At 38.9% G+C, this 25,386-nt stretch overlaps 1 protein-coding gene across 1 annotated transcript in view; it reads left to right on the top strand.

Moving 5' to 3' along the window:
• Positions 1–25,386, top strand: part of COL24A1 (collagen type XXIV alpha 1 chain) — a 215,866-nt gene that overhangs the window by 152,336 nt on the left and 38,144 nt on the right. The window contains exons 29-40 of the mRNA XM_075182027.1: positions 4,283–4,336; positions 4,419–4,463; positions 4,949–4,993; positions 8,073–8,126; positions 12,013–12,066; positions 13,692–13,745; positions 15,005–15,058; positions 19,065–19,118; positions 20,361–20,468; positions 23,689–23,742; positions 24,507–24,614; positions 24,962–25,015. Of these exons, the coding sequence (XP_075038128.1) occupies positions 4,283–4,336; positions 4,419–4,463; positions 4,949–4,993; positions 8,073–8,126; positions 12,013–12,066; positions 13,692–13,745; positions 15,005–15,058; positions 19,065–19,118; positions 20,361–20,468; positions 23,689–23,742; positions 24,507–24,614; positions 24,962–25,015 (738 nt within the window). The remainder of the gene's footprint in view (positions 1–4,282; positions 4,337–4,418; positions 4,464–4,948; positions 4,994–8,072; positions 8,127–12,012; positions 12,067–13,691; positions 13,746–15,004; positions 15,059–19,064; positions 19,119–20,360; positions 20,469–23,688; positions 23,743–24,506; positions 24,615–24,961; positions 25,016–25,386) is intronic.

Below are 25,386 nucleotides of genomic sequence, written 5' to 3'. Positions count from 1 at the left end.
TATGAGCTATAAAACTGGAAATGGCCTTGTCTATCTCTACAAGTTCTCATCCAGATGTGAATGGGGAAGACACGTCAGCACCAGGGGTATTGGACAGCTGTAATCATTGGGAATAACGGAGGAGGTGGCAAGAATCACTGTGCTATGGATAAATTAGCAAGAGAAGGGTTGGAATTGGGAACTTTCAGTATGTATGACAGTGACCATGTACACACAGACTGTACAATACATATAAAATTAGTGGTCATTTTTCATTCATTGTTGCACCAAACATATACAGTACATCCACCAAGCAATGTTTTCAGATCAACCCAACGTCATCCAAAATATACTCCTTTATGCATGAGCTCAGTGCGCAAAAGAGCATCACTGATAAGCATGGCCTACCATCATTGCTCATTTATTCATCTATGCATTCATTCATCCAATCATTCATTCATTCATGGAATTATTGAATAAAGTACATTTTCTGCCTCTTCCAAGGCGGTGTCGCGATGAAGACTGACATACATTCCCCTAGTTTTACCCATCATCACACAAAAAATGTACTTGCTCTACAAGGGCTCCATTATGCTGTGCTAATCCCTGTTCTGTCCCATGAAAAGAGGCGCACAGTCCGCGTATACAATCACATGATTTACAGCGCTTGTGGGTGTGACCCCAGCACAAACTCTTTGACCCTCAGTAAGGGCTCTATATATTAAAGGGAAAAAAAAGCCCTATTTCCTGCCTGGCCCTACCTATCGCAGACATTAGAGTTGTTCAGGTTTCTCGTGTGATGGGGAAGCCTATCTAACAAGGATCGTGGCAGTACCATCCTTGTTCTTTTATCGCCATCTCAGGATGGCTGTTACAGAAAAAAAAAATTATGAAAAAATGCTTTATTATTTGAAAAAAAACCAAGCATTTTTTCATTTGATAATAATTCATTTTTTAAAACAAAAAATGTTTGTAACTATTTTGGTCTTTCGGTTTCATTGCACATCCGTGAACCATCTAGCCGGATCACACATAGCCATATCCTCTAAGACCAATCCGGAGGAGTGGTAAACTAAGCTTTACCACTCTGGGACAGAATTGCCGAGGCAGGCGAGTGTCACTCAACCGCCCAGTTACATTTTATTGATAAATGACGGCACTAACAGATGTTATATGGCTGCAATAAGGGACAATTAAAAAAATCATTGTTATCGCTGCTTTTTAATATATCTCTTGCCCCTGCATATTGGAGGTTTAATTCCAAGCAGGGCCTTGTCTGTGTGCAGTTTGTATGGTTTTCCTGTGATCGCTGTGGGTTTCCTCTTGGTGCGCCCGTGTCCTCCCACACTCCAAAGAGTTGGTTAGGTTAATTGGCTTCTGACAAAATTAAACTTAGTTTGTGTGTGTCGGTAGGGAATATAGTTTGTAAGCTCCACTGGGGCAGGGACTGATGTGAATGACTTAACATTCTCTGTAAAGCCCTGTGTAATATGTGAGCGCTATATAAAAAATTAATAATAATGAGGTTGATGGATTTTTTGATGAACGATGAGCTAATTGTGCCCAGTTCCCTTTGGGTCTGAAAATACATCCTGTGCGTTCTGACAAACACATTCTAAAATCAAGGGAAAGTTACATTCTTTGAGAGCTTGTAAGAACCTGTTGCACACTGATTACACCTCTTTCCATGGAATTTCTCAGTATTATCTAGATCATCCATTGGCATTTTAACCCCTATATCGCCGGTCACTTTCATTAGCAGCAAAGGTCTATGTCTAGAGCTCTGCTGAAGCTTTTTTGTAAACCAAAGTGTCACAGAAATTTGTTGTATTAGCAATGTGACTGGTGTATTTAAAAGGCATCATTGCATTTTCTGTTTTATGGTAATTTTAATAAATAAAAACTCACGTTACTGTTTTTCTCTGTTTTATCAAAAATGAAGGCAAGTTATTTACTAACGGTGCAAACAGCCAATACTCCGTAGCATCCAATCGCGCAATTAGGTCTAGTGCAAATTTGGCGAGGAAACCAAATGTGTCATTTCACTTTGTGATGTCTCTTGCCCCATTTACTCAAATACCTTTGGTCAGGCCAACAGGCATTGAATGCGGTCACAAGCCATTGAGGCTAAGGGTGATAAACTGGCGTTCCACTATTTCCCAAACATTTATTTTGGTGATATGGTTTAATATTTTTGGTACAAAACTTTTAATATTGATAATAGATAATACATTTGCATTTGTTAAAGCTATGTTTAAACGTAGAGGACCTGAGTCGTTAAGGAGATCAAAGCATAAAAAAGGAGTAACTTTGCACCTGGGCAAAACCATGTTGCATGGGAGGGGGAGTTCATTTTAAAATGTGGAGGAGGATTTCTAGTTGGGATAGGGAATGTCCTAGATCAACTTTATATTTCAGTGTAGACATAAAGCTATCAAGTGTTTGTGTGCTACATGAAAAAACAGTCAGTATTTATTTTATGTGCAAAATGATAAACTAATTTGTACCCCTTGCATTATAACATGGTTTATCCCATACTTGCCAACATGGGCAAAATGATTCCCGGGAGGTCCGGGGTGCAGATGGGTGTGTGGGGGCGGGACTCAAAGAATTGTGTCATTAGCCCCGCCCCCAAAACGGACATCACTACTCTGGACCAATAAAAACAGGGGACGGTGTCACGATTACGCACCCATGATGTCACTAGGCACCGCCCCCTCTGTTTAGTTTGCACGGTCGGTCGGGATCAGGGAGAATCGCCTGCTCTCCCGGGAGTCCGGGAGGACCCCCAGAAATTCGGGAGTCTCCCGGACATTCCGGGCGAGTAGGCAACTCTGGTTTATCCAGGAGCAGACTTACTCCTTTTTTTTTGCTTTGGTCTCTTTAATGAATCAGGCGCACAGTGTTTCCTCTTTTCATTTATAACACAACCCTTGGTTACCCTCAGACATTTTCTCAGCTCCAGTGTGCATTAAATTATATAATGTATGTCACGCTCTTTATAACGCCACATCAAATTTTATGCTGGTGTAATAAAAAGGGAAAGCTGTAATTCAAATGACACACAATTCTGAGGACACTACACCTTTTAGTTAAGTATTTAAATGAGATACAGAATATTTGATGCAGGCGGCAGTTAGAATGTATGCATTCCTGGAGAAAATAGGATTTCTGTTCTCCATTGCATGTTCTATAAATGATTGTGTCAGATTGTAGTAAGAACAGGATTCAGTTGGTAGATTATCAGGTCACTTTGTAAAATATATTTATTCTTCGATATTTCACTATCTACACATACTCTATCTTGTTCCTGGTTAAATAGCCATTTATTACCTTGGCTATGATGTAATGTACTGGATAAATATTTATTTCCAGAATAAGATATGAACAAGTTCTTCCATTAAAAACAGATGTTTCCTTCGGGGGAGAAAGTTTACAGAGGCCCCCCTCTAATTTGTAGACTGGCACTGCTCCATGCCCAGTGGATGCTGTTGTGAATTCATTTCTCCTTATCTAAATCGCACAAATGTAGTGAGAATATTTTTAAATGGTTTCACCCTTTGCCGTCTATATTCTTCAACGTAATGATATAGGAAACTTTTGAAATAAAAAAACAATTAAAGGGCTGCTATGCTTAAACTTCAAGCAGATCCTAGGTATCTTAAAACATTCACAAATACATATTTATATGTATAGGGAATTATTTACAAACTGATATTGCTTACATTTGTGCTTACAACGTTGGCATTCAACAAGTTGTAACAAAAGTAAAAATGTGTTACCCTTAAAAAGTCTTTTTAGACTCTTTTCAGGTCAAATCAGGAACAAAATGATGACAAAAGTATAACTTTTGGCCCAATATTGCAAATTATTCACCAAACACACCTGCAAAGGATTTGCACGTTTTACTATTTAAATAAAAAAAAAAAAATGTTTTTACTGCTCCTAAATTGACAGAATCCAGGATTTGGTTAGGATAGTAAAATTCTGGTTTGGCCAATCAAATTGTAGTCCTGATTTTCTGCCAATGTCTGTGTTCTTGGCACAGTTATCGCTTCTAGAAGCTAATATTAATTATATAATAATATTTACCCCTCTTGCTTGATTTTAATATGAGATTAGGGCTCACATTCATTTAGATATTCATATATATTGTAAAATAATTCAGCATTCGTCCAAAATGTCACCCTCAGTTTAATGATTTAATGAAATGGTAGCAACATCTCCAATTTGTCCAATGTTACATCTGTTCATTCTTTCACTATATATTACTGACATATGTGTTCTCAATCTTTGTATTTAGGGTCCGCGGGGTCCTGATGGTCCGCTAGGAGAACAGGGGCCCCCTGGAATTACGGTAACAGAGCGTATTGTTATAATAGAATCCGTGCTCATGTCAGTAGGTGATTATAATCCCACTATAATCCTTCTTCCTCCAGGGTGAACAAGGTGACATGGGGAAAAAGGGACTGCCTGGACGTATTGTGAGTAGTAAATACATTTAAATAATATTTATCTACACTCAACTTTACTTTACTTTAATACATCAATAAATCAATAAACATATACATACATGTGAATTAGCAGCAAGCCTTTATTATTTATTGATTTAAGCAAACCAGCAAATGTATCAATTATATGATGGTGCTAATAAGCCAGCACTCACCCATTATAAGGGAAGTTAATTATTGGTGTTCGTCTGTGATAATGTCATAATATCAAGTGTTTATTCATATAGTCACCACATTCCTAAACTAAGCTATACTGCGACTAAATGGTTATAATGTTTCTTTGTGTGTTATAATTGTTCCTTCTGTGTGTACATGCTTTTATCAAATGTGCCTTATCCCAAACTTCATAAACTAGTGAGAAGTTACTTGTATTAAATGTTTTGTGTTTTCAATTAATTTTATCCTGTGTTTCCGCCATGATGTCTTTATATAAAGATTTATTTTGTATACATACATAGGGTAAAGTTGGAAATCCTGGAGAAAGAGGAGAGCAAGGAAAACCTGTAAGTAAGAGACTTGTGTAATGCTGTAATGAGAACATATCCTGTGATATATTAAAATATTATAGAGTTTGTAAGTAAATGTTTATGTATAGTCAAAATACATTACATTCACAGACAAGCTTATGGGGTCTATTTATTATAAGGCGAAAAGCCCTAGATCCAGCGAAAACGGGAGTATTATCTGAATTTAGGGCTCTTCCCAATTTACCAAAGCCCCCAGGCCGGTGAAGACTATTGTCGACCTTTGCCCAGGGCCTCCAATGAAGCTTCCCCATTGAAGAAACACCATTAAAGTACCACTGCATTTTAGGATACTATTTAAATAAAGTCTCTCTTAGAATCTGTTTTTTTGTTAAAAGAAAATTTAAACATTTTATTATTATTATTTAGTATGGTGTGGTTTGTTTAGCATATTTCTGTGAATTTATTTGTCCTTTAACATTCCTTAAAATGAAAATTTTATTAAAATTTAAAATAGAATTTTTAGATATTGTGCACTCAACCTAGTGTGTCATCATTGAATTGTTAAACGACAAAGAGAATAGCAATATTAAAAAGGTTGGTTTCCCAAAGTGCAGCTGTGTACAGTAACCAATCAAATTAGCTTTGATCTAGAGCAAGTTAGACATTATAATCCAGTACGGGTTATTCACATAGGTACAGCACAGGTGTCCGTATCACCCTTGACGGATCTACAGCCACGGCACAGGGTGGTACAACCACGACAGAGCTGCTTCAGAAGAGCAGTGTGAGGGCCTCTTCTGGTCTACCATGACAGTCAACTGCATTTTCCATAAATAGATTTATATTACTGTACAAACTTGTGGTTGAAAAATGCTGTGTTCATAACCACTAGCGTTACATTGTCCTATATCTTCCCCTCTAAATTTATCATTATCTCTGCAACACAGGGAGTTTACGTTAGCTGATTTGCAGAGAGCAGCAACACCGTTGCAACCTAGTGCAAAAAATATGTAAGGGAAGGAAGATGTGAAAAATCAGAAAAACTACTATCATTTCACAATGAGTTGAAGCAGAAATCTGCAGCTAATAAATAGATTAGAAAAAAATTCAAAGAAAATCTTCTCCCAGGGAGAACTTTCCAACAGAAATGCCTTATCCCTGTGTACCCCTAAGATAGGAGACCCCCATCATTACCTGTATATCACAGCTTCTAATCCCTGAATATGTTCTCCAGCCACAGAGAACGTTTTTGTTGAGAAGTACGGCTGACATAGGGCTCTGCTTACGGCCTAATTTATTATCGTGGCTTCTGTTGTGGAGGCCCGTTGTAATCATGGACAGAATAGAATAGAGGATGGGGTAATTGAAGCATGGGGGTGTAAGAGGGCGTGGAGAGCTACTTTTTAAAGATAAAAGTAGAATTAACATTTAAAGTGGTGTGCTAAATAATGAAGAGCGTGAATCTGAAAAAGCGTATCATGAATACCACTTACTTTTAAAGAATCTTCGTTTTACTACTGTATGTGGTGCAAGACATAAAATAAAACATACACTTAAGCTGGGAACACACTACAGAAGTTTCTACCAACTTTTATGCCGATCGATTTTACATGTGATCAATGGTCCGATCGCTCGGTCCATGGACTGCATACACACTAGCCTTGTTTAAAACGATAAAGGGAAGAGCAGACGTCCCTTTAGCAACTTTTTACAGCCATGTTGTCGTGAGCAATGATTGCAATTTGGTGCACACTGCAGCGACATTTGCGGGGGATGTAACGATATACCAAAGACATTAGCATAAAGGGGCAGAGCTTTCACTATAGTTCACACCCAAAAAAAAAAAAAGAGAAGGCAACACTGTCTCTTCATTCATTCCTATTTGTAAACCTACAATGGCTACAGTAGTACAAGAACAAGCAACTGCACTTTTCCTGCTTGCTGTGGCAAGAAGACTACAGGTAAGGAACCAAAGAGAAAGAAGGAGAAAGAGATGGAGCAAAGATTGGTTCAAGAGGAGAGACACGTTCTCTCATATGCCCCTGCTACAGGAGATACGGGACAACAACCCAGCAATACACATCTATAGAAAACACAAGCCTGTGATGTGCGGATACCGCACCACGTGGGACTGGTACAGGCATCACAAATTTACATACACACGCCCCTCAGGTCGAGGAAGTATCGGAGGATTGTCGTGGATCGGTCGGAAGTTTATACACACTACACAACAGAAACGAGATTGGAACGAAAATATTAAAGGGTACGACCAACCAAATGAGGCGACAGTCGTCCATTTGGGCAGACTTTCGACCATCGTGTCACAGCACACACTGACCCGACTTTTGAACGAGCGGTCGTATGTCGGCTGATTGAGCCGATTATTGGACGAAAACCGTGTAGTGTGTACCCAGCTTAAGTTAGCTTTCTGCAGATGCATTATTTTATTTCCCCAGTATTCTCTCTTTTATCAAGTGTTCCAACAGCCCCCTCAGCTCTTATTGGCTAATGGTCACATGACGACATATTAGGAAATCACTGGTAGCACAGTGAAGTTATGGCAGAAAGACATGCAGGCCACGCACACAGATATTTTTGCAATCTCACGACTTGCCAGTCATCTCAGGCTCAGCTGTTAATCTATAAAGGGAGCAAGTACAAATCAAGGTGGGCTCCCGCTGCAAGGTCTTTGAAATGACTCGGCAAAATCAGTCTCTCTTTAGGTTTACAATATATATGTACAAACGGACATGGCGGAAAGACAGAAATGTATCTTTGGAGTGGCAAATTGAAATGCAAATCCATGTGCTGTCCCGTAATACTGAGCGCAGTTGCGCAAAAAAATAAGCGCATGTGCCCAGTAGTTAAATGTTACAGTAAATGTGGGTTTAATCAACAAATGTGTGAACTTTGCTGGCAGATCAGACCCACTCAATAATGAAATCAAAATCCATGAGGATGTTTAATAAAATGCCTTTTTTTTGGATGCTAATGATTATATTTTGTTTATACAAATGAAACAATGGGTTACTTTTCTAGTACATATATTGACACATTTCTGATGTTTTGTGATGATTCATTATTATTATTATATCTTTCAAATATATTTGTCCAGGGCGTGACTGGTCTAGCTGGAAGTAACGGAGATACAGGGCCCCCTGGAGAGACAGTAAGTTAAGATGTTGTTTGAGAAAGTTTAATGCTGATTTTGTTTAATATTTTATTTTTTATTTATAAAGTGGTAACATATTACTGTGATACAAACAAATAACATATACTGACTTGACACAGAAGGTAAAGATGACTTTGCCCAACAAGCTTACCATCTAAGAGGCAGGGAAACAAAAGTTTCATGGATACAGCCACTGTGCTAGTTTCTGGCTCCGGTCATTTGACAAACACAGGCAGCATGCCGTTCCCTGGTAGTTGGCAATTACAGGTAATTATAGTTAGTGCTTTTTCCTGACCACAGGCACCGTGCTTGGTCCTGGCTCTCAGTAGTTTTTGACCACAGATACTGTGCTAACTCCTGGCTCTAGACAGTTGGTAATCACAGGTACACTGCTGCTTATTGGCTCCAGACAGTTGGTAATTGCAGGTACAGCGCTTGTTTCTGGATCCAGGCAGTTGATGAGCACAGGTTCAGTGCTGATTCCTGGCTCTGTTCAGTTTGTAATTGCAGACACAGGGCCTCATTTAGAGTCGGATGCAAAGTCCATCTTAGGCGCATTTTAGGCGCATTGACCAAAAAACCACTATCACGCATGTGCAGCAAGCACCATATCCGCCTGCATCTCCGACGCAATTGACACTTGCGACAGCTTGCTGCTTAGTACGAGGAAGAAGGCGAAACACGAAAGGCGTGAACTTGTATAATATAGACACAGGGGGTGTGGCCCCGCAAGTAAATCCTGGACGCAGTAAGGCGCAGATGCTACACATGTCATAAACGGGCTAAAATTATGCGGCAGGAATTAGGTGGTGCAAGTAGTTAGCTAGTTGCACGAACTGGTCACAACTCGGTAGGGTATTATGAGTGGGACGCAACTGGAGTTGCTTGCCACTCGTAATACCCTACCAAACTGCGGCACACTCCCACTCCTGCACATTGCGTTAGACTCTAAATGAGGCCCATAGTGCTAATTCCTGTCTCTAGGCAGTTGGTAATTGCAGGTACAGCTCTACTTCCTGGATATGGACAGTTGGTAATTGCAGGTGCATTAATTATAGGAGAAATGGAGAAGGAGTAGATGGTAATTCCTTGCTTTTTGTAGCAACTGCAACCAGCTGTCTCTTTGGTACCCACATATTTAAGGTGTTGTCTTAATGTTGTCTACAGGTCAAAATGCTGAGAATTCAATTATTGTTTTTACTTGCTGTTCAAGTATTAAACGTTACAATTACGTAGCTCATGTTTGGTGCAATGTCTCTACTAATGTACCTTGCTGCACTAGGCGATTAATCTGTACATCTATCTTTGGCCTTTGAAATACTCAATTGTTTCATACCAATTAGAGGAATATCGGTACCAATTCAAAATGACACAGGAGACCCTGTAAACTTACCAAGACCACTTTGAAAAATAATTCAATGGTAGCAATTCTGTTAGTTGGATGCCAAATGGATAAAGCCACTCTATGTTCAGTAAGCTCTGTCCTGTTGTTGTTATGAGACACAAGATTCCTCTGTGCTTCCTAGATTGATATACCATGGATCTACAGCCTATATGTTGATGTCAAACATCACCGGATACATTAGGTGGAGGATGTAAGGCCGTGCATTGAAAATCTCTTCTGAGATTAGACAATAATCACATTCTGAATTCATCAGTGCACTTTATGTGCTTTTATGGACCTGCTTTACACTATTCAAATTTATATTAGTGATATATATAAATAGATGATGATGATGATACTGCATTTTAGAAGCAGCAATTGTCGTGTTAATGATTCCAATCACAGATTGCACAGTACTCTGATATTAGGCTTTTGTGTCCTTTTGCTTAATTTAGAAATGCGTGCTAGACTCTTTATTATGTGAATATCTGGTGCTTATAGTTTACTGCAGAATTTCTGGATTTCTCTTCAGTATGTCTCTCTTCAGCCTCATAAACTAGTGTCTCATCATGAGCTAATGTTAAATTCTGCTTAGCTAGCATCCTCCTTTGTAGTGTTCATGATTCACCCCACAGGACGATCCCTTAGTAACTATTCCAAACTGCCGTCAGTTTTCTTACAACCTGCACAATTTAGTAACTTAAGCTGAGATACTTAAATCCCCCCGGCATTTGACTCCTTCTGTTTAGGTGGAAACTCAGTTTCAGATGTGCTAGGGTACAACATCTGACTTAATTGTGCAATGATTTTATGATATCACATGTAGTCTTCAAAGCTGATCACTAAAACCCATCCTAAATCCCATCGCCACTATTAAATTCTGGGAAAGTATTTGTGAGCAAGAGTAAAAAGCTGATAGTATAACATTTTATTGAACAAAATCTGCACTATCATAGAGAATAAATTATTTTAAAAAAGAAATGTAAACGGCCATTATTAAAGACAATAACGGCGCCATAAAGTGATCAAGGAGGTGGTAACTTACAGTCAGTTCATAACGCTAATCTACTAAAGCTTCTAAAAGGGAAACTTGGAGGTGTTACCTATAGCAGCCAATCAAATTCTAGCTATCATTTATCTAGTGCATTCTAGAAATTGATAGCTAGATACTGATTGGTTGCTATGGGCAACACCTCCATGCTGACCCCTGTCCACTGCTGAAAGCGCCTACAATGGGCACGTGAGCACTAGATCTGGACCATGGAGCAATGGAAGAAGGTGGTCTGGTCTTAAATCATGTTGATGGCGGGTGCGTGTGCGTCATTTACCTGGGGAAGAGATGGCACCACTATGCACTGCGGAAAGAAGGCAAGCCGGTAGAGGCAGTTTGATGCTCTGGGCAATGTTCTACTGGGAAATCTTGGGTCCTGGCGTGCATGTGAACATTTCTTTCACACGAACCACCTACCTAAACATTGTTGCAGACCAACTACACCCCTTCATGGCAACTGTACTCCCTGATGGCAATGGCCACTTTCAGCAGGATAATGCGCCCTGCCACACTGCAAACATTGTTCAGGAATGGTTTGAGGAACATGACAAAGCATTCAAGGTGTTGACTTGGCCTCCAAATTCACCAGATCTCAAGCTGATCGAGCATCTGTGGAATGTGCTGAAAAAACAAGTCTGAGCCATGGAGGCCCCACCTCACAACTTACAGGATCTGCTGCTGACATCTTGGCGCCAGATAACACAGGACACATTCAGAGATCTTATGGAGTCAATGCCTTAACAGCTGTTTGGTGTCACGAGCGGGACCTACACAATACTAGGCAGGTGGTTTTAATGCTGTAGCTGATCGGTGTAAATATTGCTTATTTGTGCTTTTTGCATTGACTAGAACAATAATTAAAAACATGAAAATAAAGCAACACAACCAGAGAAAACCTTATGATCTAAACAATTTTCTAAAACCGTTCTGTAGTAATGTGATATAAGCACGGGGCAAATAAGAGTATGACTTTCTGTTCTTGGTGATTCTTCTATGTATATATTTCTACCACTCTATGACCCAGAAAATCGAGTAGATTAGTATCCCATTTGTAATCCATTTCTTTGGTTCCACAATAATTTAAACAACAATAGGCCTTTATTCGGAATTCTACAAACTGTATTGTGTAATTCAGAGCAGATTTACATAACTCATTGAAGTTCACTGTGCCAGAATTATACCAGATGTTTATAATTTGTTCAATTACCAACCAAATGTTCTCAGGTTCAATCCATCAGACCCCACATGTCTGTCTGTAAATATTGCAATAAATATGAGCCGATGTAGAGCCGTGTGTTTATTCTGACCCCCGGGGTGGCAACTAGCTCTCAATTCCCAGAGAACCTTCAGCGTTACAATTAGCAGTAACATATTTTATCATCTGAAAATAATCCAAGTGCTTCTTCTAAGTTACTAATATATAATATATTGTTTACTTCAATTGTTAGGGACAAAGGGGACCACAAGGAGATGTAGGTCCAGCTGGAGAAACAGGCCTAGAGGTGAGTTAGGTCTATGTCTCTGATGCGGCCATCGTTCCGCTTTTTACCTGTTACAACTCTTTAGTAATGTTAGACAGATTTGTCTCTTTACAGTCCATATGCAACAAATAAGACATTAGCTTGTATCTGTCTATTGCAATTGCTATGTCACTAGTGCAGTTTTAAACCATTAAGTGTTATCAGTAAATAACCCACCATTATATATTGTTTGTGGTCATGAATGTTTGTCAATAAGCCCCATATACTGTATCTAAACTGGATTGTGCTTTTTCACAGACCCAGAATCAGGCACTTTTTCTTTATCTGTAATTAGAAGTGGTTCACATATCCATAAATATAAACAGCTAGTAGAGACTGGATGTTAAAGCTTCAGTAAGGCAAAAAAGGAGTAAGCATTTTCCGGGACAAACCATGTTAAAATTCAAGGGGTGCAAATTAGTTTATTATTTTGCTCATAAGTTAAATACTGGCTGTTTTTTCATGTAGCACACAAATACTTGATAGCTTTATTTTTACACAGAAATTTAAAGTTGATCTAGGACATGCCCTACCCCAACTATAAATCTGTCCACACATTTTAAATTTACCTCACCCCCAATGCAACATGGTTTTGGCCAGGTGCAAAGTTACTCCTTTTTTATGTTTTGCTCTCCCTAATGACTCAGACCCTCAGAGTATAGAATAATTAGCTTGTAGACATAAGAGATGCTGAGAGCAGCTGCAGATCAATTCTCAAACCGATTTTAGTATGGAGAATTAGCGGCAGAAGCAGCTGAAAATGTGAAGGAGGTTAACTAAAGGTTAACTGAAGCAGAAAGAGCTCATCTTTGCCATTTGAGCTTTTTGACTCTTAATATCAAAAGCCTAGTTATAGATTACAGTCTATGGGCCTGATTCATTAAGGAAAATTAAGCAAAAGTAAGCAAGGCAAAACCATGTTGCATTGGAGGGGGGGGGGGGTAAATTTAAAATGTGATGGCAGATCTATAGTTGGGGTAGGGCATGTCCTAGATCAGTGATTCCCAACCCTAGTCCTCAAGTACCCCTAACAGTGCAGATTTTCCAGGTCACCAGTGATATAATTCTACCACCTGTGGAACTTTCAAAATGTGTCACTCAGTAATGATTCCACCTGTGCTCCAGCAAAGAGATGCACAGTTAGGGGTACTTGAGGACTAGGGTTGGGAAACACTGTCCTAGATCAACATTAAATTTCAGTTTCCAAACAAGCTATCAAGTACTTGTGTGCTACATGAAAAAACAGACAGTATTTTCCTTATGTGCAAAATAATAAGTTACTTTGCACTCCTTGCATTGGAACATGGTTTTGTCCAGAAAACTTACTCAATTTTTTGCTTAACTTTCCTTAATGAATCAGGCCTTATATGTGTAGTTGGAGAAGTTGTGATCTTTTCGATGGACAATGCAAATCCAGATGATGTTAAGTATTGGTAATTTAATTTTTTGGATTATACTTTTTTTTTTTTATAACAGCTTTACATTAGGCTTATAAAGAGCCTTTCGAACAGTTGTCAGTTGTGACACCATATTTATGATGTCAGGAGAGGCAGCACATGCGAATGAATTTGACGCTATATTAACATTATACCATTTGTGTTATACAGGGAGCACCTGGAACTGAGGGGGAGGTGGGTCCTCAAGGAGATCCTGGCATAAAGGTGAGTATTATTGATTAATTATTTTGGAAGTTAAAGTGTAATGGTTGTCCTGTACATGCTGAATGAAGCCAGTCTGTGGGCTGATGAAAATATCCATAAGGATACAACCTATCAATTCAGTAGGAAATAGTGATATCACTGAAGCACAGAAAATGTTGTGCCTCAGTGATGTCACTGTTTCCTAGTGAATCAAAAGGATACATTCTTGCGAATGTTGGTTCAGCCCACAAATTCTCTTCCTCTACTGTGTGTAAGCGTCCAGTAAACTTTAAATGGGAGATATTTTATGATTAATCCTTAGTAATTAGCCCTGAACTATAGTAAGAAAAAATTTGCAACATTTGTCACAAGAAGTAATTGTCATCTTCTAGCAGTTGGATTTACAGCTACATTGTATATGGATTAATGCACTTCTGTATATTCTATAGTTAGTATTATTCCTTATAATATACAGGTTTTTGGATGAATTTACTGATTATAAGCAGTGACATCAGAACTCCCTGTTTATATATTGGAAAATGTACTCTCTCCTGTAAGTATTAAGAATATTATCAAAGAGGAGTTCCATGTTAATATAAAGGCATGGGACTGCAGGTCAAGTGCTTTTATGCAAGCCATGAATCCCCAAGGTGACTTCTAATGCCCTTATAATTTACAGTAGGAGGTGCTTATTCCTTATAATGCAAACGTTTTCCTAACAATGACGCCACAATTCTAAGCGATTGACAGTTCACCATTTATACAGATATTATTTACAGGGGTTTATGCATTTATTAACATCACTTGTGTATTATACTAAATTATATTGTTATGAAAGATGATTTATTCAACTGTTGGTAAAGCCAAACAATTGTTCTGTCATTTTCCATGAACTGGTCACAAGAGGCAATCTCCCAGAGTATCTGCGGCTAGTCTTTCTTTTACAATATGTCACAGATTATAGTGAAAATAAGTTTATAAATTGAAAATGGCTCTACAATACTAGAGTGAACATTGTCACAATTTGGCAAATGGGTGGGAATAGTTTTAACATAGTTTTGTATGTTTAATTTGTTGTTGAGGAAATTTGTAAAGAATTCAAAATTATGGATGTAACTAATACATATTTTAGGATTGATATGGCCCAAATGGCAAATCATGTTACAAAAGATTCTGCAGAAATACATATTAGTAAAGTTGTGACCATGTATGGGTGAGAATGGTCAGCTCAGTAGACTAATGCCCTTCCTACTCATAACACCTGTTTCTGTTGATCGCAGGGAGACATCGGACCTACCGGTAACGTTGGGGCACCAGGAGAGCAAGGCTTACGGGTGAGATCATTGTGCTTTTGTGGCATTTGCTCTAGTTGGTAAAATTGTTTTAGAATTAATTCTATATAATAGGAAAATATAATTCTACATATACATAACATATTGCGACATAGTATTGTAATGAAAACATTCCAGCAGCTCTTAGATGTGTGGCTCTGCCAGCATCAAATCATTCAAAAAAGTAGTCACATTAAAGGAGCTTGGAATAAGTCCATAGAAGTAAATAATATTTCACTTAGATTGGCATCACTCAGCAGACGTACAAGATGTGTAAGCCGACCAATGGATAAAAACAATACAAATGTGTAGCTCCCAAAGTTCTAAGAGAAACAACCCCAAAAGGCCAGATCCACTTCTCAGGATACAACAGGTATAGTACAGTTCACAAACATGAACTTGCTGTGTATCCAAATCCAAACACATACACAGACCTAACCATTAAACTGAACCTGTCACCTACAATTTAGGGCACCCATTGTTGACGTCACAGGTTCCTAGTTAAACCATAGGCTGCATCGTCAGGAATGTTGGTCCAGTCCGCCATACGGCCGCATAGACTTTGTGTAAGAGACGGGTGCACCAGATTTGTCAGTGTGTCCGCAATGTGCTCAAGTTGCAAATTTATTGTAAACTGGGTTCAGCAACATTTACTCTAAAATGCAATTGGTGGATTCTTCCAGTAATTCAAATGTTCCAATAATTCAAATGTTACTTGATATTTTCATGCCTAACATAAGAAAATGAAGTGTGATTAGATGAGAAAAAATTGCAGCCAGCCCTCATGCAATTCTGCAGCCTTAGGTCTAGGTCTAGGTGGTCTGATTTCATTCAGTTCTATGTAACACCATATGGTTACTGTGCAAAATAACACAACTGACACAACTGATTGTTTGATTAAGTAAAATGTGGCATATCACAATTGAAATTAGCAAAAGCGTGAATTATTTGTTAATGAAACATCTAAAATTATGTATACTAATAAAACATATAATATATTTAATACGTCAGCTTATGAAACACTAAAATAAGTAAATTTTTTGTGCACACACAAACAATATGTAAAGTAAAAACAATAGTAAGTGATAGTAATAAACAATACAACAAATGATTAAAAAAAAAAACAGTGCAATTAAATTGATAATTTGAAATATTTCTTAAAGGTTTGAATGCTCTTTAGGTACTAACACTTTCATAAAATGATCGTTGAGATACATATTGGTAAACCAGTCAACATCCACAAGTAAAGGGCGAATCTGTAGCGGTCAGAGATCTGTCTTAAGTCTGCACATACCTTATAACCATATGATTTAAGAAGAGAACGTAGTTCTGACCATATTCAAATCCAAATGGATCTCTAGATGCGTTTTGATTTGAATCTGGCTGTAAGTACGCTCTGCCTAAACACTTAACGTACGTAGACACACAGAACAAGCCAATTAAAAGGTCACATCAGAACACATAAAACTTTTATGTGATTATAAAATAAAATAACAACTCTTAACAGTAGACTCATTTATATAAATATTTATTTTAGACTAAAAAGTGTTAAACACATTTCATAATTTGAATGTACATGGCAAGATAAGTCGTTTATGAATTAAAGAACAAATTGCATGCAATAGCATAGGGGTAATCTACCTGTTTCATCATCATCATTTATTTATATAGCGCCACTAATTCCGCAGCGCTGTACAGAGAACTCATTCACATCAGTCCCTGCCCCATTGGAGCTTACAGTCTAAATTCCCTAACACACACACACACAGACTACGGTCAATTTAATAGCAGCCAATTAACCTACCAGCAAACACGGGGAGAACTTACAAACTCCACACAGATAAGGCCATGGTCGGGAATCAAACTCATGACCCCAGTGCTGTGAGGCAGAAGTGCTAACCAATAAGCCACTGTGCTGCTAAATAAAACTAATTTATATCTGAGATTAACCATTAGTAACCAGAAGCATTTATTATAATTTTTTTATAATGATGCTAACAGCCGTTCGGCAAGGAAAGAGTTGACAGATTGCAGCTCCACCTCTGCACTAGAGAGAGGGGAGTCAGCGGCAGAAGCTGTAGGACCTGATATAGTAATGTAGTTATTCCAAAACATACCGGCCTAGGAGTATGTCAGTGGGGAGACGAGAAATCACAGCTTCAGACTCAGGACATCCTCTCATTGTTGTTGTAGACATTGCCGGCTGGAGCGCTCGGTTTATTCAATTACAAATGCTACTACAGCATTGTGTAAGTCGTGTAACACTGGAAGAGGAACACCTCAGGGTGGGACTTACACCCAGGGCCGGATTAAGGGAATGGAGGCCCCTGGGCTAAGGGGGCCTCCATTCCCCCGTGAGGGGTACCGCTCCCGACCGATCAATAATGCTGTTGAGCACTTTCAAGGGCCCCCTGGATGCCCGAGGCCCCTGGGCTGCAGCCCAGTTAGCCCTAGGGTTAATCCAGCCCTACTTACACCTGCTGAGTTTACGACTCGTTAAGCGCCTCCGTAATCAATAACTTGGCCATAAGAAATGTACGGATTTAAGATGATTTTTGTTTTGTGGATGTTGACTGGTTTGCCCGCTTCCCATAACACTAATTATATTCTTTTCTTCATTTCATATATCACAACAATCATTTCAGAAAAAGAATTAAGATCTAAAAGTGCATTTAAAACTTTAATTAAGGAACACTTAAAAATGGTTCTGTTTAATTGAATTATTTTATTTTACCATTTGTTGTAGTATTATTATTATTATTATTATTATTATTATTATTTATCTTGTGTCTAGTTGAGTCCAATTAACAGGAACACGTTGCACAATTTGTGGTGTTATTTTAGTGTTTTTATAAGCTTGAGATAGTAAATATATTTACTGCATTTAATTGAAATCCGCAAGTGCTGTTTAATCCTGTATGATTGGTCCTTTAAAGTTTTATACTTTGAGGGACATTGTCTGTTTCTAAAGCTGCAACAAAGATATATATATATATATATATATATATATATATATCTTTGTTGCAGCTTTAGAAAAAGATGATGAACATAAGATAAACACGTATCAGCAGAGCTTACTATATATACATACATACACATATATACACATATATACATATGCATATATATATATATATATATATATATATATAGTAAGGGCAGCTGATACGGGTTTTTCTTATGTTCACTAATAGTCTTACTGTTTCAAGAGAACAAATTGTTAAAAGACTTTTCACAAATACTTACTAGACAGATACGATTTGCAAAACATCAAAGTAAATTCAGAAAATGAATATTAAATATTTCTTTGTTGACTATTTACCTTATTGCTGTAGGAAGAATCGGGAGCTTCTTCTATGCGTGGTTGGAATGTACTATAATAAATGCTAATTCGTTGATATTCCATATGTGGCTATTAAAAGCATTTTTGATTGGTTATCCTTTAAAGCTGACCACAGTCCATTAAACATGGCAAGCTGATCTAAAATCACAGTGTGTGTGTGTGGGCCAAAGATATCCTGCAAGCCTGATAAAAATTCAGTCCGGGGTCAAATCAGAAAAGTCTGTCAGTCAATAACTGTGATCTGCCCTTGTCTGCTGTCATTGGCCAATTAAGCTCCATGTGAATCTACTGTTCTCACTAAGAAATGAACATCAAGGTTCAACGGATTCCTGTGGAGCTTATCAAGGTTTTGGCAACAATATAAAAGTATGTGGTTTAGAAAAATTGGGAACAAATTTATTCTGGCATATTTCCCCAGGCTACTGTGTGCATTGCAGCAGTGAGACATGTCATTCAAGTTGTCCTCCCGTAACTGTGAAACAGAAAATCTGGAAACCTTTATGACATTAAATGTTCATAGTCCCTAATTGCCCTCCCTTACTTTTATATCCCAAAGGCAAAAGAAAACGAATTTCTCTGATTTTGATTAGCGCACTATCCAATTGATCAACTAGTCTGCACTTTGAACATCACCATGTAAAATTTACATTTCTTTTACCTAAACAGGGAGAACTGGGTCCTCCAGGGGAAGACGGAGTTCAGGGAAGAGATGGCCCAAAGGTGATCTTTCTTAGAGTATATGTTTGTCTGTTTGCTTATAGCACTACTACATAATAAGCATATATAGTGGGGTTACCAGATGCCCCCATTGCCCAAATACAGACTTTACAGTTTCTGTACTTGGCCCGTTGGAGAAACATGCCCTTTCTGGTCTCCTCACACGGAGCCTGATTCATTAAGGAAAGTTAAGCAAAAGTAAGTAAGTAAGGCAAAACCATGTTGCATTGGAGGGTGAGGTAAATTTAAAATGTGATGGCAGATTTATAGATGGGGTAGGGCATGTCCTAGATCAACTTTAAATTTCAGTGTACAAATAAGCTATCAAGTATTTGTGCGCTACATGAAAAAAAACAGACATTATTTTCCTTATGTGCAATATAATAAGCTATAAATTTCCACCCCCTTGCATTGCAACATGGTTTTGTACAGAAAACTTGAGTAAGAAAATGTACTCAATTTTCTGCTTAACTTTCCTTAATGAATCAGGCCCACGGATCCTTCCAATCTGCACAATGACCATTGATTGGTGACGACAACACTTGGTATCACCTCTGCTATCGCTGTTTTACTGTGTTGGGATAATTAATTGATGTTAATTAATGTTATGAGCGCAAAGCGATTCTAGTGATAAATGTGCACAGCTGGGCTTTCTGATGGGGATTTAGCTGCTGCGTGGAGGTTCTGAGGTCATGACCCTGAATGACCTCGGAAGCTGAAGAGAGTATGGGGCAGTACAATATATGGTCATTATGGGGATCTCTGTCCAACAAATGTCTGCCAATTGGGGGAGGGGCTGATTTCCCAAAAACATATAGCTGGTTTATTTTTGTTAAATTGTGTGATTAGCAGTGGGAGTACTCTTGTGCCAGTTGAGAAAGGGGCAGGGGGTTATTTTTTACTATATATTGCACAGTGTATTACAGACTTGGATTTTACTGTAATGGCATGCTACCTTCAGTTCTGGAGGTACCGCTATAACTTAACATGTTAATATTACATTTTTATTTTTTGTTAAATACCTGCTTTACTGTGCCCTGTAGTGGGTGTGGCCATAGTATAGATTTGAGTGTGCCCCCGGCTTTATTTTTCAGACTCTGGTACCATTTTTTAATAAATTGCGATATTTAACCTTTACACAATGTTTGTCTAATTGCTTAATATGTTTTCATGAATTGTGACTACGTTTCCAGTCATTTATTACATATGCATTTCATATCTATTGTTCTGTAATTTATTTTGAAGGGGGATCCTGGTGATCGTGGCCTTCAAGGAGAGAGCGGGGACAAGGGAGAGGGAGGAACACCAGGGATCCAGGGGTCTATTGGAGAGTCTGGCAGGATGGGCTTACCGGTAAGTGTGTTTAGTTTGCTATCATAGCCTTGGACTTCTTCATTTCAATCACATCATAACCTAGCAATAGAAAGATGGTAAAACATAGGTGTACTGTAGGGAAAGAGGATGTCACTTAGCGCTCGAGTACATACGTGGAACAGGTATGTATGTTGTGTGACGGAGTGGTGAATGGGGTGGTGTATAATACTGAACTGGCGAATATTAGACAATGTGAGTCCGGATGGTAATAGGTAGATATGATGTTGCTGTTCTCGACAGTGGAGGTCGCACTCAAATTTTCGTCGGATTCTGCTCGGTAGTGTGTGATATCTCTGTAGGCTTCTGCCGTGTATGGTGTCAGATGTGCGATTACCTGAGTGAGAATGAATGTGAGCTTGAGGTAATGGCAGTAATGCGGCAGTGGTAATGTTCTCTAGTTGGCAGTGAGTTGCTGTGAGCAGTGTTTCTAGTTCTGTCCTGGTGATGGATGGTATGGGTAGCAAGTACCTGAAATATTAAGGATATGCGCTTGTAGAAGTCCCGGAGGATACAGTGTTCAGGGGCAAGCACAGGATTTGTAGTGGATGGTTTCCACACCAGTGGGTGTGGCCAGCATGCAGGGGGTGTGGCTATAATTTTAGACAGTGCTTGGCTGCTCTCCAACTCTATCCCCATAATATATATTGGCAATGCTGCATTCACTACTGTTTGGTGCATGCAGCTCTCCCTTCTCAAGCAGAGCTGTGTGAAGCGGGAGCAGGGTCCAGCCACCTCAATTGTACAGTGCCCCAGGCTTGGAGGGGGGTTTCCAGGCACTAGGAAACCTCCTCTCGGTTTGCCTATGGTGTTGCCGTCGTGGATTGGCGGGTGTTGAATGTGGATGATCCGGATGTATGCCTTGGGATCCGTCCCCGGGTGCCTTGGCGACGATTGTCCTCTAGAGGCATTCCAGTCGTCCGAACTGCGCTCTGAGTCCGCCCCTTGTTGATGGTCAGGGAATGGTACAACTGCTGTCCGTGCCAGGTGTTTGCGGCTATGGCTCGAGAAGAAATTATGAACTACATGGTGATGTAACGTTTATCACATTTATTGATAACTCTGAAATAACACTTACAAAATACAATAAGTACAAAAGCACAATGGGTGGTGGTAGTGTGGAACTTCCGACGCGTTTCGTAAGATTACGAACTTTCTCAAGGAGTAACAGAGTGTGAATATAGGCGGTTTTATATAGCCTGGGTTGTGGTATGATTGGTGGGGATTGCTGGAAGTTGATTGGCTTGGATGGTGGGTGTGTTGTTGCTGAAGTTGATTGAACGACAGCTATATCGTGGGATCATGCCAGGATATTGAGTGTGTATTGCTGATGTGTATCAGCATTGTGAATCATGGGGACAATTAAGTGTCAGGAGATCGTTTGTATATGATAAATAGAGATAGATGAATAAGTAAATAAATAAATAACTAAATAAAAAGATGTACTGTAGTCAGTGATTATTTATTTATATACCACTGACAATAAGATGACAACTGCTGGACAAAGGTGATATGATAGAAACATTCAAATATATCAAAAGTATTAATAGGGGACAAGATTTTTAGACATTGGAGTTTTTCTAGAACCCTGGACTGCCCTTCACCACAAGCCTATTTCCTGTGTTTTCACCACAAGCCTATCTCAAGTGGCTTCTTGTGATTGGCTAGTTGCAATATAATTTTTTTTTTTAATTTATTTATTTACATGACTGTACATGCAGATGGGAAACACTAAATGAGAACTCAAAGATTGTATCACTGACACTAAGCACGCCTGCGATATAGCATATTCTGTCTCAAAACTCTATTTCACTCATCACTATCTGAACCAATATATATTAATAAGAATGCAGCCAATCAATTTACTTTCAACCAGTGACATGTCCATGTCTCAGTGATGTCACTGGTCTCTAGTTAATTCACAGCTTGTCATATCATCAATTAGCATGCCACTCAAAGTAAATAGGATGACCAATGGACTTGTGTGACCAGCAGTAATTGGACTATCACTAAGAAATTAGTTACCAGTAATAATGATTACCAGTAGAATGGGCTTATGAACAGTGGAAATTGGTTTACCACTGTATGTAATAAAATGTAAAATAGCCATTCATTTGCATTTACAGAGTGAAAATGTTAAAAAAAAGATGTTTTATATCATGTAAGATGAAAATTATGCAGACCCACACTGCTACATTATGAGCGATAGTTCTCCTACCCGTCCACCCAGCGTAATTCAGTGCACGCACAGTTCGTCATGCTTGGCACTGCCCCGGAAATGACTCCACACATAGCTTTCTGGGCTTGTAGGTAAAACTGTGCATGATGGGAAGGATGTAACATCACGTCTAAGCTCAACCTACTAACGTTCATTCATATAAACTTTGTTTTGCATTTCCCCTACAATAGTGCTTGGTTTAGTGTCTTTTATGTTTTAATGAATTAAACTGCAGAGCACTGTGGCAGCTTACAAATCAATGATAATAATAATAATAATAATAATAATAATAATAAACTAATCATGAGAGTGAGGGGACATCTTCATTACAAGTTTCACTTTTGTGTATGTTAATGTTTTTATTACATTTCTTGAAGTGCAGCTAGAAATGTGCTTTTATGTAGAAGTGCACTTAGACAGTGGCGGAACTAGCAGTGGTGCGGTGCACCAGGGCCCATGGAGATAATGGGGCCCGCTGCACGGGAAACTAGTGAGCTGTGGGCTCCAGTTACCTCCCCCCCACTTCCCTGCATCGGGGTCCACATCTTGCTAGTTCTGCCCTCTACACCTAGAAATGTGCTTTTACGTAGAAGTACTTCAATGAGAAGAAGTGGACCTATCCCTGCTACCTCAGAAGTGCATTTTCAGGATGATAGTCTGTTCATCCGTCGTAAATTAATGAATATCCCTCCCCACTTGCATATCTGACTTGAACAACACTACTCCTTAACTAGTAAGAAGAACACTCACTACAGCCAACTCCACCCATAGGCGGGTGTAGACTTTTAATCCTCTGCAAGCGTTGCCGTACTGCCCGCAAACAGCGCCCTTAGTGGTAATCTATCTACCTGGCTAAAAGATTCCATTACTCTATATGTCCCTTGAATAATATATTGAGGTTTTGTAATACGTGTTCTGCCATAAAAGATTTTTATTTACTGTACAGCTCTTATATATTCTCTATCAATATATCTTTCTGAACAGGGGCCAGAGGGCAAACAAGGAGCTCAAGGTCAAAGGGGACGGCCTGGCAAAAAGGTGAATTTGTTTTCCTTTTTTTTTTTTTTACATTTAATGTATGGCAATGTCTACTTTAAAATTGTATATTTTTTTCTGAATGGGTAGCATAGGAAGTGTCCTTGGTGGTTGTCACTAATTAATTGTGGGAAGTCATGTGTGAATGGGGTAATTGTCAGCCACTGACAAGTTGTAAGACGGGACATGAGATGACTTTCTATTATACCTGGCATGGTTGATGCCTTCCGCTGTTTAGTACAATGATGGTCATCGTTTTGCTTAGCGCATGCCCAGAAAAAAAACACGAAAGTACCTATATAGAGTTGCATGCATCCACACTTGTGCCTGAAAAGGCGTTGACGGGAGAGGGAAGGGGCAATCTAACGTAGCTCAAGTATTGTAAGGACCTGTTTTGCAGAAATGCGAGCTGACGCAGACATGAACGCAGACGCAGTTACACCTATTACAGCTGTATTATTTGCAACAGTCTAGATGCTGGTGTAAATACAATGACAATCGTCAGCACTAACTGCTTCTGATTGGCTGATTGCGATTTCATCTCTGAAACCAATAAATGTTTTCTTCGTCATAGCCGTGTGCTTGGGGAACAGATTGGTGAAAGGTCCTAATCTTGTGCTCTGATGTATCAAAACTAGTCTGATAGCGCGTATCTCTGTCATATGAATTATTTTTGTTGTTGTATTACTAATTAATATATAGAAATAAATGGCCATCCTTTGTTCCTAACAAATGGAATTGTGTCAATTTATTAATGTTCCGTACAGGGAGAAAAAGGGCAGATGGGGCCAGTTGGAGAAATCGGAAGCATAGGTGACCGCGGACTGCAAGCTGAAGCGGGTCCTAAAGGATCACGGGGGACACGAGGGCCACTGGTGGGTATTCTTGGCGGTGGAAGAAACCTGCACTATCTTTGTGTAATCAGATGTAATAGATTTAACAACACAGAATAACTTGTCTGTGTTTGTTTACATCTATACTATAAACTCAGTGTTTAGATCAAAGGGTGGTAATTGTCTTGTGACATTCTTCCTCGTAATTCCAGGAGGCAGAGCTATAAGTGGGGTTCCCATCTCACCACAAAATCACACAGGAAATGTCTTATTTACTTCAACTGGGATAAATAAAAAGCCTTAGATAATACAATGCCTGGATAACACGAATACATCAGAGGAGGAAACATTATGCCATATATAATTGTTATTTGTTTGTCTTCTGACAGGGGCATTTAGGACTGATGGGAGCAGAAGGAGAGCTCGGGATCCCTGGATACGGGGTATTAAGATAAAACACAATTATTTTTAACTCTTTTATAAGTGGTACACTGTTATTTGCTAATGTCACTATGCCAAAACATGTGTTTCCAATGACAATATAGAAATGCTGTTATCATTGTACTAATCATAAATGTGGTTCGAGTATGTACAGCCACATTGGTCTGATGCTTGTACATTGTAACCTTTTTGCTAACTTTTGATATTCAGATACTGTTGCACTTAATTGTATGGAGAGAATTTCAACACTTAGCTAATGTGAACGTTGATGCGCTTGCTAGTTTTTTGGGTGGGATGTTTTTTTTAAATATACCTTTCACTATCATCCCCTATGAACGTAGCGATAAGAGATGCATTATCGGATCAATTTGTG

The sequence above is a fragment of the Mixophyes fleayi genome, chromosome 8, assembly GCF_038048845.1.
Source record: "Mixophyes fleayi isolate aMixFle1 chromosome 8, aMixFle1.hap1, whole genome shotgun sequence".
Lineage (NCBI taxonomy): Eukaryota > Metazoa > Chordata > Amphibia > Anura > Limnodynastidae > Mixophyes > Mixophyes fleayi.
The sequence above is the reverse complement of the archived record's forward strand: the minus strand, read 5'-3'. Positions and strand labels throughout refer to the sequence as shown.